Source organism: Monodon monoceros, unplaced genomic scaffold (genome assembly GCF_005190385.1).
Source record: "Monodon monoceros isolate NGI ecotype Baffin Bay Population unplaced genomic scaffold, NGI_Narwhal_1 Super_Scaffold_18, whole genome shotgun sequence".
Classification (NCBI taxonomy): domain Eukaryota; kingdom Metazoa; phylum Chordata; class Mammalia; order Artiodactyla; family Monodontidae; genus Monodon; species Monodon monoceros.
The window spans coordinates 156,786,033-156,801,872 of NW_021703774.1; the positions used below are offsets into that span (position 1 = coordinate 156,786,033).

General features: G+C 54.6%; 1 protein-coding gene across 4 annotated transcripts in view; it reads left to right on the forward strand.

The window, feature by feature from the left end:
- The first annotated feature begins 1,826 nt into the window (after positions 1-1,826).
- SDC3 (syndecan 3) overlaps positions 1,827-15,840 on the forward strand; it is a 20,377-nt gene continuing 6,363 nt past the window's right edge. For 3 of the 4 annotated variants that reach the window (XR_003794521.1, XR_003794522.1, XM_029229602.1), the window contains exons 1-2: positions 12,621-12,881; positions 14,493-15,106. Coding sequence is in view for 2 of the 4 variants with exons in the window: in XM_029229602.1 (XP_029085435.1) it covers positions 12,680-12,881; positions 14,493-15,106 (816 nt within the window). In the remaining 2 variants the exon portion in view is untranslated. Of the gene's footprint in view, positions 1,844-12,620; positions 12,882-14,492; positions 15,107-15,840 lie in introns of those variants that run through there. The other variant, XM_029229603.1, reaches the window with a different exon arrangement.

Sequence of the window (15,840 nt, forward strand, 5' to 3'; positions counted from 1 at the left end):
GACAAAGTAGCCTTTGGCAAGCACAGGGGAAGCAGTTGCCGCACTGGCCTCTCCCACCTGTGGTCTGCAGAGTCAGTGTTTGCCCTTCGGAGGTGGGGGCTGGGGAGGCTTCACCTGGGGCTTGGTTAGGGGTTACTCAGAGAGAGGTCACCTCCTCTCCCATCCGAGCATTTGAGTCCAGGTTCTGCTGTGTGACCTTGGGCAAGTACCTCACCCTCTCTGATCCTCAATCACACATTCATTCTTTTCTTTTTTTCTAAACAACAGCTTTATCGAGATTTAACTCAGATACCCCACAATCCACCCATTTAAAGCATGTAATTAAATGGTTTTTAGTATTTTTACAGCTGTGCAACCATCACCAATATGACTCATTTTTATCACCCCCAAAGGAAACCCTATACCTGTTAGGGTTAGAAAAGGGTCACTCCTCTTTTCTTCCCAATCACTCAGCCCTAGGAGTCACTAATCTACTTTCTGTCTCTATGGGTTTGCCTATCTTGGACATTTCATATTACTGGAATCAAATAGGATGTGGTCTTTTGTGACTGGCTGCTTTCACTCAGCATAATATTTTCAAGGTTCATCCATGTGGTAGCATGTATCAAGACCTCATTTCTATTTTGTTTAAATATATTCCATTGTATGGACACACCACCTTTTATTTATCCATCTATCAGTTGATAGATATTTGGGTTATTTCTGCTTTTTGGCTGTTATGAATAATGTTGCATTTTTTTTTAATATGTGGACATATGTTTTCACTTCCCTTGGATGTATATACCCTAGGAGTAGAATTATTGGACCATATGACTCTATGTTTAACCTTTTGAGGAACTGCCAGACTGTTATCCAGGGTGGCTGAACCATTTTCCATTCCTACCAGTGGTGCATGAGGTTTCCAACTTCTCCACATTCTCTCCACTACTTGTTATTTTCTGACTTTCTGATCACATTCATTCTTGCATCCATTCATCCCTCAGGTATTTATAGAACACCTGTATTTGACAAGGCAGGGTGCTCACTGCAAAATTGGGGAGAGAATTTATCTATTAAGGAGTTGTTTAGAAGATTCAGTGGCACCATAGCTGTAAAAACCTCCATGCACTTAGTGACAGGAGATAAAGATTATCAAGGGGAGAAGCTGAGGGTGGTCAGGGAATCACGGGACCCCATGAGAGCAGAGGAAGAGAGAAAGGAGTCTGTGCGTTTTGACCACCTTCTCTGTGTCAGAACCTTTGCTTCAGTTCTCATGACCTTCTGGGCTGTACTGTTGTCCCGTTTGCTTGCCCCAAGGTCGCTCAGCCAAGAGGTAGCTAGGCTTTGGGCTGAGATCCTGTTTGGATAATCTCATTTAATCCTCCCAACCCTTTGAGGTTGGCACTATTATTATGTTCATTTCATAGGAGAAGAAAATGAGGCTCAGAGAGGTGGACTTTCTTGCCCAGGGTCACACAGCCGCTGAGGGCCAGTGCTGGGATTTGGACCCAGGCAATCTGGCTTCAGAGCTCCTGCTTACTGTGAGGTCCCACCTGTCTCCCAGGATGTAGGACATGAGGGTGAGGGCTGGGGCATCCGTCTGCCCCTATATCTCAGAGAGTGTTATCTGGGGCTGGAGGTGGCCTTGGAGGTGAATGTGACCCTAGGCAAGCCTCAGGGGCCTCCTCCAGTTTGTTTTCTGACTCCTTGCTCTTTGCCTCAGTTTCCCATCTAGGTGATGGTGGTGGTGGCCCTGGAGGCCCCCATGACTCATGCTGAGTTTGGCTTGTTCTGTCCCTCGAAATGGAGCAGCTCAGAAGCCAGCAGAATAGGCCTGGGGTGAGGAGCTGTATCTCCACTGTTTGTGAGTTTGTGCTGGTTATAAATAACCTAGCAAACGGGAGGATGAGGGAGACCACAGCCGGACTCCTCAGGAGGCTGGGCCTGGATACAGTCACACACAGATGGGCACATTTCGTGTGTGTGTGTGTTGTGTGTTCTCAGGGTGTGTGCCTAGCATGTGCCTGGGGAGGCTTTGGGGAGGACGGAAGAACTGTGTGGTGTCCCAGCACAGCTAGAAGGACTGGGCCTGCCTCGGGCTGACTCAGCAGGGTCTGTCTGGTTTCCTGGAGGCCCAACAGAACCCCAGGGCCGGTGAGGTCTCTGGGGCCTCTGCCCCTGGCTTCAGGTGGCCCCTAAGACCTGGCAGAGGTGTCCTGTGCCCTTTGAGCTTGCCTTTCCTTAGGTCCTATCCTGTGGGATGAGAACCAGACACACAGCATTGGGTCTCTCTCTGCTCTCCCAGGCCCTTCCCCATTACCAGTTCCCCCCCGGTAATGCCTTGCTACCCTTAACTCCATCTTGACTCACCAGCTGAGTTCTCTGTAACCTCCAGCAAGTTGCCTGGCCTGAGACTATGGAGTAAGGAGGCCCATCTCACCTGGTCCTATCAGTAAGGGCCCTGGCGTTAAGTAGGTGCTCAGTAAATGCTACTGTCCTTCCAGCCCAGGCCTGGTTGTAAAGTGGCCAGAACTGTAGGCTCTGCTGGGAACCTGCTGTCTTGCATGTTTTTGTACATAATTTGCATAGTTGTTTTATGAAAAAACTGCTGGGATCAGTCTCAGCCTCTCGTCCCTTCTCCCAGGGCAGTTGGAGCCCTGGTTGGATTTTGGAGGGACCAGAGAGAACTTTGGATGGGGAGACTGAGGCCAGAGGACAGGGTCCTGCCCAGGTTCACATAGTGATTAGAAAAGTAGGTAATGTGGGTCTGTAAGGGTGATCCCGTTCACGGTATTCACTGAACAAATATTAATGGAGGCCAACTGTGTCCCACTCACTGCCAGCAGGAGCTGTTGGAGGGGGAGATAGGCATTAGACAAGGAAGTAAGTAAACAAGCTAATTTCAGGCAGTGGTGAGCTATGAGGAGTAAGCCTGGTGTTGACAGTGATGGGGTGTGTGGGGAGGTCACGTGGATGCATTTGGTGGTCAGGGAGGGCCTCTCTGAGGAGGTGAGCTTTGAGTAGGGACACCAAGTCACGCCCCAGCACTTACTAATTGCCTAATAGCTGCTCATCATGTCACAGATGGTGTCTTGGTGTGTTGGGAATCATCATTCCCATTTCATAGGTGGGTAAACTGAGGCCCAGTGAGGTGAAGGAACTTGACCAGGGCTCTCTGGAAGCCAGGACCAGAACATCTAACCCCACACTGGGTTGTTCTGGGAAACGTGGGCCCTTGCCGAGTCTGTTGGCAGGGATGGTTGCAGAGCCTGGAGACTCAATCCCAGGGGCACCTGCTGGTGAGTCATGGGGTGGTGGGTGGGGCTGCTCAGTGGAACCGGGCCACCTGTCGTGGGAACAGGGCTTGTCTTCCATTTCTTCTCATTCCCAGACAGTCCATCTCTTCTGTCTGTCTCTGTGCAGGGTGTTGGGGAGGGTGGGGTGGTGGTGTGTAGACTCTGAAGCTGCCAGCCACCCCCCCTTGAGGAAATTCCTGGTGGGGGAGACTGGTGAGGACTGGGTGTGTGCTACAGTGTGCAGAGCAGGGTCCTTAGGGTTCAGCTAATCCAGGGGTTCAAATCTGGCTCCATTGCTGTGTGACTTTGGGCCAGTTGCTTCACCTCTCTGAACTTTGGTTTGCCCATCTGTGAAATGGGGACAATAATCTCTCACCAGTAAGACGTTTGTGAAGAGAAATGGGGCCATGTGCACACAGTGAGTGCTCCTCTGTGGGAGCTGTAACGGTTGTTCATGGTCAGGGAATAACGGCCCCAGGCCTTCTACAAAAAAACATCCTGCTGTGTCCCCACTGGTGGTTTAACAGCCTCCTCAGTCTCCTCATCTGTAGATGGGGACAGTAGTACCTGCTTCCCAGGGTGGCCAAGTGCATTCCATGAGAATCTGGTAGAAGGGGCCCACTGGAGTGATGGGAGATGGTTGGTGGCCCCTCCTTCCCCAGTAAATGACAACACAGTGGAGGCAGAGTCCCCACGAAGGGACTTCAGAACAGGCAGGTGGTTGGCGTGCGGCAGCCTCACAGGGGAAGCAATGTTTGAGCTTCCTGAGCACATCCGTGTCTTGTTGACTGTGGGTCACCGGGTGTCTAGAGTAGTGCCTGGTACACAGTAGGTGCTTAATAGATATTGCTTGTACTGACTTTCTGGTGGAGTAGGTGCTGGTCAGGCAGAGATGTGGAAGGGTGTTCAGGAAGCAGGAACAGCATGTGCAAGGCCTGGAAGGAATCCATAAAGGATTCAGTGTGGGAGGAGCATGGGAGCTGGGCAGCTGGGGGCCTCAGTGGGTGGTCCTGCTCTCAGACACAGCCTTGGGGACAGGAATAAATGAGCAGTGTGAGTCAGGGTGGCTGAGAAGGTGATGCTAGAGGGCAGGTGGCTGGGATGGATGGAGCAGTGACAGTGGGGGTGTGGGGGGGCGGGGAATGCCCCAGCCCTGAGTTGAGGAGAGGGCTGGTGTTCCCAGGGTTGCACTGCCATCCTCTGTCCAGGTATAGGTGACAAGGGTGAGCAGCTGTAGGGTGGCCAGCCTGCACCCTGGCTGGGGCCGGCGGGGCTGGTGGGCCGGGAGCTAGGCTGATGGAAGAAGCTGGCGGGTGGCCCGTGGGCGAGGTGTCTGGGCGCTGTAAGCCAACTGTGGCGGCCAGCCGGTGAATGCCGGGGGAGGGAACCGGGCTCTGCTAAGCCAGCCAGTCTGCAGTGAGGTGCAGCTACGGAGCTCCGGGCCACTGGGCCTGCCAGCTCCCTTGGAGGCTTTTGTGTTCACTTCCTTCCTGCTCGTTCCTCTGTTTGCTCATAACTCACGACCAGCCCCAGTGGGGTCTCAGCAGAAGGAAGGGGCCAAGGAGTTTCAGAGACCAGGGCACTGCGGGCATGGGGACTCAGAAAGAGCGTGCTAGTTCTCATAACAAAGTACGCTTGAGTTTATTGTAGAAAGTTTGGAAAATACAAACAGGTCCCGAGTAAAAAATGAAAAACTACCTGTAATCCCACCGCCCAGAGAGAGCCTCTGGGAACCTTTAGTCTTAGAATTCAGTGTTTAGAAATACACTTTGGTACTGAGTTCATTAAAACAGGATCAAGTTCTACGTATTTTTTTTATAACCTATTTTTAAATTTAATGATAATAGTATTAATAGCCAACATTTATGGAGCAGTTCCTTAACGTGTGGGCACCCGAAGTCTCCTACAGTGAACCCCACGAGGTGGCTGTTGTTATCTTTGTTTACCAGGAAAACCAGGCCGAGAGAGTTAAGTACCTGCCCAGGTCACCCAGGTATTGAGAGACAGAACTGTTTGTATGATCCTATCAACAGCTGTGCTGCATTGCCTCTTGACAGCCAGAGTGTACATTTTCCCCTGTCCTTGCATATTCTTTGAAACAAGTAAAAAAAAAAAAAAAAAAAAGCCTTTCGTTACGCATTTATGCCTTTTAATGACTTAGTGTGGATTTGTGAAAACACAGTTCTTGATAGCTGCATAATATTCCATGTCGTGGTTGTGCCCTAAGTTATTTAACTAGTCGTCTGATATTGGGAATGTAGGTTATTTCCCCTTTTTCTCTCTTATAAATAACACTGCCCTGGCTCTCTTTGACCTGAGGGCTGAATTCTTGGACACCCAGAGTGTCCAAATCAGAAAGGCACTTAGAGCACCAAGCTGACAACGGGTTCATTTCCCAATGGGGCAACGGAAGTGCAGAGAAAGGGGGAGGGGGCGTGTCTGGGTCTGGGAGGCTGCGGCCTCCTGAGCCAGGATGCTGCTAGCTCTCTCGTCCAGTGTTGGTGAGAGCAGTGCCACCATGGGGAAGGGCGTTCCGCAGAGGATAGTGGGAGCACAGGGGTGGGTAGTGGCGAAGGTGATGGGGGTGGTGGGCTGGAGCTGATGGAGTACGGGTGTGGGGTAGGGAGGGCTCTGCTGTCGGGAGGTCTCTTGCAGAGCAGTTGGCTGAGGTGGGATGGACCCAGAGGGGTGTCTCCTGCCCTCTCAGTTGCCCTTGTGGGCGGTCTGGGGGTGGGTATTTGGAAGAAGGGTGGTGGGAGGGTGAGTGGGTGACAGTGTGTGTGTCTGGGCTTTGCTGATTGTTTTGGGTGGGGGGTTCTGTCAAGTGGGCCTCCTCAGCCCTTCCTCCCCCTGCTTCTCCTCCAGACCCCTCTGCTCTCTGGGACTTGGGCTCCGTGGCCCCTTCGTGGCCGATGCAGCCTTCGTGCCCCTCACCCCTCCGGCAGCCAGTGAATGTGGTGGGGGCTAGGTTCCCAGCCAGGGCAGCTGTGGATGGGTAGGGGGTGGAGACTGAAGCGTCCCCCTTCCTGGTCCAGGCTCTCCATTGTGTAGCCCCCTGGCTGTCCTGCTGCCCAGAGCCTGGCCCCGGCCCACATTCCTGTGGTGACGCTCTGGGTCTCCGGGTTGGAGCTGGTGAGCGTGAGGGGCACTGAGTTCTCACAGGACTGAGGGCCTTTTGGGGACGGGGGCTGGTGGGGATGGAGCCTGTGGGGATCCAGAGGGCTCTGCTGAGAGCACCCTGCTTCTGGGAGCTAGTGTTAAGCCACTGTGTGTCGTTGGACAAATCACTTTACCTCTCTGAGTGCTGCTTGGCAGGCTAATTCCCCACCACCTGCCCCTTTTATCCCCCTCTCTGAGCCTCAATTTCTACATCTGTAAGAAGGGAGAACTGAACTCAGTCATCACTCAGGCCTGAAGGTGAGAAAAATGTACCACGGTAAGACCACCAAATGGTTACTGAGTGCCAGCTCTGTGCTGGGCAGCAGGAGTGCTTCTGGTGCATCATCTTACTTGATTCTCACGACAGCTCCATGAAGAGTATATCATTATTTAACCAAATAGAGGCTCAGAGAGGTTGATTAGCTTGCCCAGAGTCACCCAGCAAGTAAGCAGAGCTGGACTTGAACCCAAGACTTGAACCTGAAGCTGGGCTCCCAACCCCTGCTCACATCGCCTCCAGTCACCAGGAGAGTGGAGCCTGAGACTGGCTAATGCGGGGAAGGAAGCTCGGGCAGAATTAATTATACTTGATTTTATTCTTAGTTTTTGCAGCATGATTAGCACTGCACAGGGTGCTGGGCTCCTGGCCCACCTACAGCTGACCTAATTTGTGTGTCCGTGCCTGTTTCTGTAGCTCGCCCTTCCTCTCCCCGCATCCAGCCTCTCCTGTTTTCTTCCTCTGCATTCTCCCCTGCTTTGTGGCTTTGGCAGTGCCACTCAGGCTCTCTGGGCACGAATAGCCTCATCTGCGGCATGCGTGTAATCATCCTGGTTCTCCTCCCCTCGGGAGGCTGGTGAGGCTTAAATGAGATAAAATCTTCAGAATTCATAACGGAAATATTAACATGTACCTAACAATAATCACAGCTACATTTATTTATTCAGCTCGCGGTGTTGGGTTCTGTGCTCAGCCCGTTACCTGCATGATCTTATTTGATCCCCACGGCACCCCGATGAGTCACATACTGTTATTAGCATCCCCATTTTACAGATGAGAAAACTGAGGTGCCAGGAGACTCAGTGGCTTGCCTGATGTCCGATGGGTAGTGAGGGAAGGAGCTGATTTATTCTGGCTTTAACCTCTGTGTTATCCTGTTTCTCTGGGAAGGCTCATGATGGGGGCAGGGGCAGGTGGAGGGAGCTGGGCATGAAAGACCCCAGACTTCTGGTCTCCAAGGAGGGCTTGGAAGGAGGCTGGGGGCCGGAGGAGGGAGCCGGAGGAGGGAGATGCCCTGCCTTTCTACCTGAACATGTCCCCCCCACCCAACCCCACTGGAGAGGGATGGCAGTGGAAGTTACCCACCCATCCCAGCAGTTCTAAAACTATGGAGAGGATCAGGTAGGGGTGGGGCGGGTGAGTGACAGGCAGCTCTGGTCACTGGTGATCCCATCAGGTCAGAGAGCCTGAGGTACTTCTTTGGGTCAAGGCTGTGGGTCAGCTCAAGGTAGGATGGTGGCAAGGGGGCAGTGAGGAAAAATGGCAGGGGGTGTGCCAGTCCATTGGGAAAGGTGCCGTGTCTCACCCCGGCATTGTAGGTGTGCTTGTACATACCCCAGAGGGAAAGTGTGCATGGTGTGCGTACATGGTGTGCATGTGTGGAGGGGGGTGGGATGCAGGTGTTAGGGGCCTGTTGGTGGGTGATTGAGATGGGGTATATGTATGGTGCAGTGGGTGCTTTTTCAGGGACACATGGGTGGAGCATGTGGGGAACAGGAGTGGGTATTTGGGAGCATTTGGGGTGTTTGCCGTGTGAGGGCGTGTGTATGGTGTGCGGGGGTGGAGGGGTGGTAGTTTTGAGCTGAGATTGTCCAGGGGCTGTGGGTCACAGGTGTAGGAACCCCAGATGAGCAGCAGATTGGGGGCTACCCTGGAGTGTTCGGGGCAAGGGTTCCAGGGGCTAAGGACCCGTGCTCATGTCTCAGCTCTAAACCCCAGCCTCAGTGCCTGCATCTGTGAAGTGGGGATAATAAAATCCTGGGAGGCTGTGATGGTTGAAGGCGGTGGCGCAGGTAGAGTTCTTCCAGCGCCTGACCTGGGACAGGGCCTCTGTAGTGGTGGGCAGAGGCCTCTGGAACCCCCTGAGGACCCTCAGTAGCTCCCCGGGGGAGCTCAGACCTTTACCCACTGCTGGGGGAGCCTCCGGCTGGGTGTCGCGGCCGGGACTGGTGGTGGCAGAAAGCAGAAGGTGCAGGGGCCTCTGCAGTGGGCTGTGTGGGGCGTGTGGGGATGTGAGGGTGAGAAAAGATTGTTTACAGGTCGTGAGGTTTTTGTCAGAGTCCGAGGGTGTCGCTGCCATGGGGAATGTGGGCTGTGATATGTGACTCAGGGGGCATGCTTGGACGTGGGGAGGGTTGGTGTGTACCACAACCCACGGACGTTGTGTGGGGTGTGTTAGGTGAGGAGAGGGGTGCAGCTGTGTGTGTGTTCATCTAGAGAGGTGGTAAACGGGTGAGCCCACGGTGGTATGTACCAGGCTGTTGTCTGTGAGTTGTGGTGGGTACACAGGTTAGGGTCAGTAAATGTGGATCATGACTGTGTATGCGTCTGTGCTGGTGTGTGTGCGCGTGTGCGCGCGCACACTTGGGTGTGCAGATGTGCTTATCAGGCATGGGAGGGTGTGTGGTTTACCTGGAGGGGGCACAGTTGAGGGTCAGGGGGAGGCCGGCATTTGAGTTCAGTTCTCCTTTAAGGGAATGGCATGGATAATTATGCTAATTATGCATGGAATTATGCAAATAGAGAGGTCGTTTGGGGGTCAGAGGCTGTTTTCACCATCCTCCTCTGGCATTTGTGACTTCTGCGGCTTTCCCTGCTGCCTCCCAGGCTCAGTTCCCCACCCCCCATCTCTCTCCTGTCTCCTCTCTCCTCTCTGTAGCCCTAGTAGCTGCAGCTTCCAGCACCCCTGTAGTGTTCCTGGGAGGGCCCCGTGAGCCCTGGTCCCCCAGGGAGGGGTACAACTGGCACTTAGTAGACTCGGGGAGGGGGCTGGGCAAGATGGCATCATGCACCCCACCCCCACCCGCCAGGTCTCAGGTGTCCCGGTGTTAAGTTTCCCAGGGTGAGCTCAGGGGTGACCGGGTTGTTGTTGGCCATCACCCCTTCTACCCCATCTGGGGGCTGCTTATTATTTGGAAAGAATGTTCTCTTGGATGTAGGTTTGGAAAATCACTGAGGTGGCCCCTTCCCCAGCTTTGTCTGATGAGCGTGAGGCTAAATTAAGATGTGAGAGAATTCTCTCCCTCAGCCTCCCACTCTTGCCTTCCCTTTCTCTCGCACACCCAGTCCTCCCTCCACTCCCTCCTCCCTGTCCCCCCACACCGCCCCTCTGACCCCCTGGCTTCCCTCTGTCCTTGCATCTCTGTCTCCATCCAGTGTCTCCCCCCCCCCCCATCATTCTCTCTGTTCTTCCATGATCTCTCCCTTTCCTGTCCCCCCCCCCCCCATCTCTGTGGGGATCTGGAGCTCCTGGTCCTTAGCATGGAGGAGATGGTTGTCATGGTAACGGTTGTCATGCCGATGGCTACTGAGCTAGGGATGAATAGTATCTAGGTGAGAGCTACCTGAGTGGAGGCTGATGGGTTCACAGGAGGTTCCATACTTGTCTCTGAGCCTCAGAGCTGCACAGTGTGTGCCCCCATCTAGTGCCCGCCCCCATGCATGTGCCTGTTTGCACCCAAAGGCACACCAACACGCGGTGCCTCTCTCTGCCTTTAGGTGAGTGTGTGTCAGGGTGTGTCTGTATGTGTTCTTTCTATGTCTCTGGGTGTGTCATTTCAAGGGCCTGTGTGGCTTTGCAGGGTGTTAGGGGCTGGTGTGTGGTGCTGGTCACTGTGGAATCATGAGGACACCCTGTTTTGGCCCCCACATTTACCCCACTTTGGGGTTCCCCTGGGACCACAGACTTCTTAGAACCCCTCCTCCCAGCTAAAAGGCTTCCAGCCTTCCCTGGGCTGCCTGGAAGGATGGAGAGACAGTGAAGATGGACCTGCTCAGGAGAGGCAGTCTGAGCCCCGTCCCTGCTCAGTCCCCATCCTGCTGCCTGTCTCTGGCTTCAGGCTACTTGCCTAAGAATGGAGCAGAAAGTCTCCAAGGGACCCCAGCTTAGCTGGCCCAGGTGGTAGAGGCTGGTAGTGTGGGAGCTTCTAGCCCCCTCACCTCAGGTCCTGGGGCTTTGTTCTTTTGGGAAGTGGGAGCAGAGATGGGAGCTGGGGAAGGTTGGATGGTAGCTGTTCTGAGCTCCTGAAATGTCTAAAACGGAGGAAGACCCAGCAATTAGTCACAGAGCAATTACTCTAATTGTTCCACTCCATGACTCACTGGTAGCAAGTAAATACTGATTAATTCATTATTTTGAGACTGTGTGTGCGTGTGTGTGGTAACGGGTATGGTGGGGGGGAATCTCCTGACTCCCTGCCCTGGCCTCCTGCCCTGCGTGGCCTGTGTAGGGCTTTGGAGCAGGTGGTCGAGGCTCGGGGCCAGAAGCCAGGATTGGGATCCTCTCTCTAGCTCCATAGGAACTCCAGAAGGGGGCCTGTCAGGGGTGGGAGTGTGAGAGTCTGAGCAGAGATCACAGCGCCAGTCCAGCCCCTCTCCTGCTCACACACCTTCTATGGCTCCCCATGTCAGTCAAACAGTAGTGATATTCAGACTCCACCTCACACCTGCTGAACCGCCAAGTTCTGTTTTCACAATATTCTGATGTGCAGTCAGGATAAAACATGACCAGTTTCCAAGATAAAAGTCAGCAGCCGAGCACTGAGAGCCTGTGATGGATGGGGCTTCCCCAAACTCAACTCCAGCCTGTCCCTGCCCCACCCCTGTCCCGGGAATTACATCCCCCAACTCCAAACCTGTTCCCTAACAGATACTTCCTGATACCTACTGTGTGTCTGACACGGTCCTGCCTCCATCGAGGTGTAGTTTAGTGGGGGTGGGAACAGTCACAGAAAAAGTATATACCCAAAGCCAGCACCGCTCACAAGTAGTGGTAGTTGTGAATTCAGAAGCACAGGGTGCTCTGAAAGATCAAAGCAGGAGGGCTTCTCAGAAGAAGCGATGGGGAGCGGAGTTAGCTGGTGGGAAGTTGGAGAATAAGGGGATGGGAAGGTAGGGTGTTCTCTTGGAGGGAACAGCATGAGTGAAAGAGGCGGGAGAGACCATGTTCCAGGAACAGACAGGGGCCCGGTGGTAGGAATCCAGTGATTGCAGGGGTTCTGAGGGACCCTGGATGAGGCTGTCAGTCCCAGCTCTGGTGGCACAGGCTGTGCTTCCCCACCTCGGAACTTTTGCTTATCCTGTTATCTCTGCTTGAGATGCCTTTCTCTCTCTATTTCAGTTACTTAAGATCCAAGTGCTAATCCTTTAGATCTGAGCACCAGGTCATCTTTGTCTCTAAGCTCTCAGGGGGCAGGGACTGTGGCTGGGCTCAGTCTGGATCCACGGTCAAAAGTGTGGTTGGGGGTTTTCGCTCCTGTCTTGGATGCCCTTAGTGCTGGCTCTCAGCCCGGGGTTGCAGTGGGGAGGGATGGTCCAGGCCCAGGAGCCACAGCACGTGGCCTTCCCAGGTTCTGATTTTGGGGGGAGTCTTGGGTCTGGAGAGCAGGACCCTGGGAGAAGCCCCTCTCACGCCTGCAGACTCTCAGGAGACCCTTGGCAGAAGTGAAAGTGGCATCCGTGCCCTGAGCTGACTCTCGGCATTGAGATACTTTGGGGGGAGTGTAGACAGGGGGGCTGACTTTGGTTTGGGGAGGACCCAGGGTTGGAGCCCACTCCCTTCTCTCCCTCCCCCACTTATCCAAGGTACTTCCCTCCCAGAGCCCCAAACCTCCGCAACACCCATGTCTATCTAATGGGACTAATTGCCCTATCTTTGGGATTTTGTGGTGTGAGACTTTGGGTCCCTAGCGGAGTCCGAATCTTATCATTCACGTGCTCTCTGGTGACCTGGGGCAATGGGGCCTCCCTCCTCTCCGCGGTGGAAGGGGTCAGATGGTGCTGGCCGCACCGAGGGTGATGCTAACTGGGCTGAGAACCTGCTGCTTTGAGGTGCACTCGGCACATATTAGCGTGCTGCACGCTCACAGCAACCCAACAAGGCAGGAAGTGCTAATCCGGCTTGCCTCGGCTCTCTGTTTACCCCCGTGGAGGCCACATCTGGTGCTGTCCCTCCATTGTCACTTGGCCCATGAGGGTGTCTGTGGTTCCTCTGGGCATGTCCAGGCTGCTGGCCTCAGGTGCTGAGCCCTGTGCCCGACTCTGCCCTCCCCAGGCTCAGCGCTGGCGCAGTGAGAACTTCGAGAGGCCCGTGGACCTCGAGGGCTCTGGGGATGATGACTCCTTCCCCGATGATGAGCTGGATGACCTCTACTCCGGGTCGGGCTCGGGCTGTAAGTACCCCCTTCCCTTTCCCTGCATGTTGTGTCAGCAATGCCAGTCTGCCTCCAGTGCCCCATCCGAGGCTGTGATGGCAAGGAAGAGGAACCCTCGCAGGCTCAGTTAAATGGTGGGGTAGGGGAGGGGGAGGTCAGGCAGGGGGAGCTCATGGACCTCAAGCACAGGAAGGGCAGGCCACTCTTCCTGGGCTGGAACCAGGGCCTTGAGGCCTCAGAGCCTAGCATTCCCAGCTCCCCACTGCTTCTGTCTCTGCATCTCTCTGTGCACTGCTTGGGTCCCCTGCAGACCTCTGGCCTCTGACAGGGAACACAGACGCCCCTTAGTAACGCAGTTTTCAGTACTGTTGTGACTACTTGGAGGAACTCAGTAGCCCCTTTTCAGTTGCAGTGGCCGATCCCCAGCAGAGACCATTTGATTGGCTCAGCTTAGGCCAGGTGGCCCCCTTCTGTCCAATCAGCGGTGGCCAAGGGCAGGGTTAGGGCAGTGAAGGAAAATGGCAGGTGCCTCCTGTGGTGCCTGGGACAACCCAGTTCCGGGGCCCCGTCCAGAAAGGCCAGTAGAGTAGCGTGAGATCAGGGAGGCACACTGCGTTCGAATCCCACTTTCGCTAGTAAATAGCTCTGCCACCTTTGGCCGTTTTCCCTCTTTCGATCTATTTTTATCTGTGAATGGTGATAAATATGCCTTCTCAGAGCCTCTGGAAGGCTTCAGTTTAAGACATCAGGGTCTGGCACAGAGAAGGAGCTCTAAAAATGGTAGTAAAAAGGGGTGTGTGTTGAGATCGGGCCCCCTGAGGGGGCAGGACGAGCCTAACGGATGGTAGGGGGTCTGTGCGCTTTGGAACTGGCCACCTACAGCTCCTTGCCTCTAGTCTTCCCACTTTAGCCCACTCCTGTAAGCCTCTTGTGAGTTAATCTTCATGAAATCCATCCCGATGGGTCACATTTCTACTGCCAAACCTCCTCCCCACCCCTCCTCTGCCTAGTTCAGGCCCCCGGGCCTCTCTCTCTCTCTCTCTCTTTCTCTCTCTCTCTCTCTCCCCTCATTTTCTCCCGAGGCCCTCCCTTCACTTGTCCTGGCTTGGAGTCCGGAGTGCTCAGGCATCCCCTGTGGGAGAGGCTTGTTCTCCCTCTTGCTCTCTGCCTCTGCCTCCGACGGAGCCTTAGTTTACCCACCATGTGTTCATGTAGGTTGTACCCATGTCTGACTCTTCCCAGAATGCCACTCCCCTCTTCCCCTCCTCCCTGTAACCTCCAGCAAGATTTGCAGCCAGTAGGTCCTGAGTTGCCACTGCCTGGATTCAACCTGCTGGAAGCTCCAGGCTGGGTGGGCTGGAATAGTCAGGGAAGACTTCCTGGAAGACGTGGTCCCTTAGAATTTTTGGCTAGGCAGAGAAGAGTTGGGGAACATTCACTGGCTATCAGCCAACTGGTAACCGTTGGCTACATTGTGCCTTCCTCCTTTCCCTCATCTTGTCCTGGGAAAATTATGCAAAGTGTGAGGGTTGGGAGCCCCCCATCTCGATGGCCATTGCTTACCTGGGATCCTCATGCCCCTCAAATCACCCAGCTCCCTAGCTCTCTCCTCTCCCCCTCACCCCCCAGACTTCGAGCAGGAGTCGGGCATCGAGACAGCCATGCGGTTCAGCCCAGATGTGGCCCTGGCAGTGTCCACCACACCCGTGGTGCTGCCCACCATGGACATCCAGCCTGTGGGCACCCCGTTTGAAGAGCTCCCCTCTGAGCGCCCCACCCCAGGGCCAGCCACCAGCCCCCCATTGGTGACAGAGGTCCCAGAAGAGCCCAGCCAGAGAGCCACCACCATCTCCACTCCTACGGCAACCACTGCTGCCACAACCACAGGGACCCCAGCTGTGGCCACAGTGCCCGCCACAGTGGCCACCGCCGCCCCCAGCATCCCTGCAGCACCTCCTTCCACGGCCACCACCTCTATCGTAAGGACCACCGGCATACGGAGGCTTCTGCCTCTTCCACTGACCACAGCAGCCACAGCCCGGGCCACCACCCCAGCGGTACCCTCACCTCCCACCACAGTGGCTGTCTTGGACACAGAGGCCCCAACACCCAGGCTGGTCAACACAGCTACCTCCAGACCAAGGACCCTTCCCAGGCCAGCTACCACCCAGGAGCCTGACATCCCTGAGAAGAGCACCCTGCCCCTGGGGACCACTGCCCCTGGACCCACGGAGGTGGCTCAGGTGAGTGGGTGGGGAGAGGACAGGGAATCAGAGCAGAGGAGGGTGGGTCAGGGCCTGGGGGAGGGAGGACGGAGCTGGGCAGGGGTGAGATCTAGGAGGCTCTGAAGATGAGCCAGACAGGGATGGGGAGGGTAAGATAGGCATGAGGCCGGAGGGCCAAGGCTGGGGGTGAGTTACAGGACGAGGAAAGAGATTGAGATGGATGGGGATGGAAGAGGGACCAGGCCTGGGTCTTTAGATGTTAGGACAAGACATCAATGGGGAAGGAGCTGGGTGAATGGGAGTGTTGATGTGGGGAGGGGCCAGGGGCCTGTGTGTTCTGATTAAAAGCACAGACTCAGGAGCCTTGCAGCCTGGGTTGGAATTCTTCCACTGCCATGTGCCTTCAGGAAGTCACTGATCCTTTTTATACCTTTGTTTCCTTGTCTGTGAAAAGGAGAAAATCATAGAATGCAAATCATAGGGTTGTGAGAATTAAGTTTCCCAACATATCCAAAGTGCTTAGAACGGTGCCTGGCAATACTAAGTAAGCTAAAAGTTTCACTTTTGTTATCGTCATCGTTGTTATTATCCATCTGAGGGGGATTAAGAGTGGGGCTGTGTGAGAGGAATACTGCAGCTTACGTTTGTGGAGTGCTGCCTGGGTGGCAGGCTCAGTGCTGAACACGTTACCTGTGCCATCTCCTCTCCCCCTCACACTCACCCCACGGGGTGGCACTGCCGTCATCCTCCCT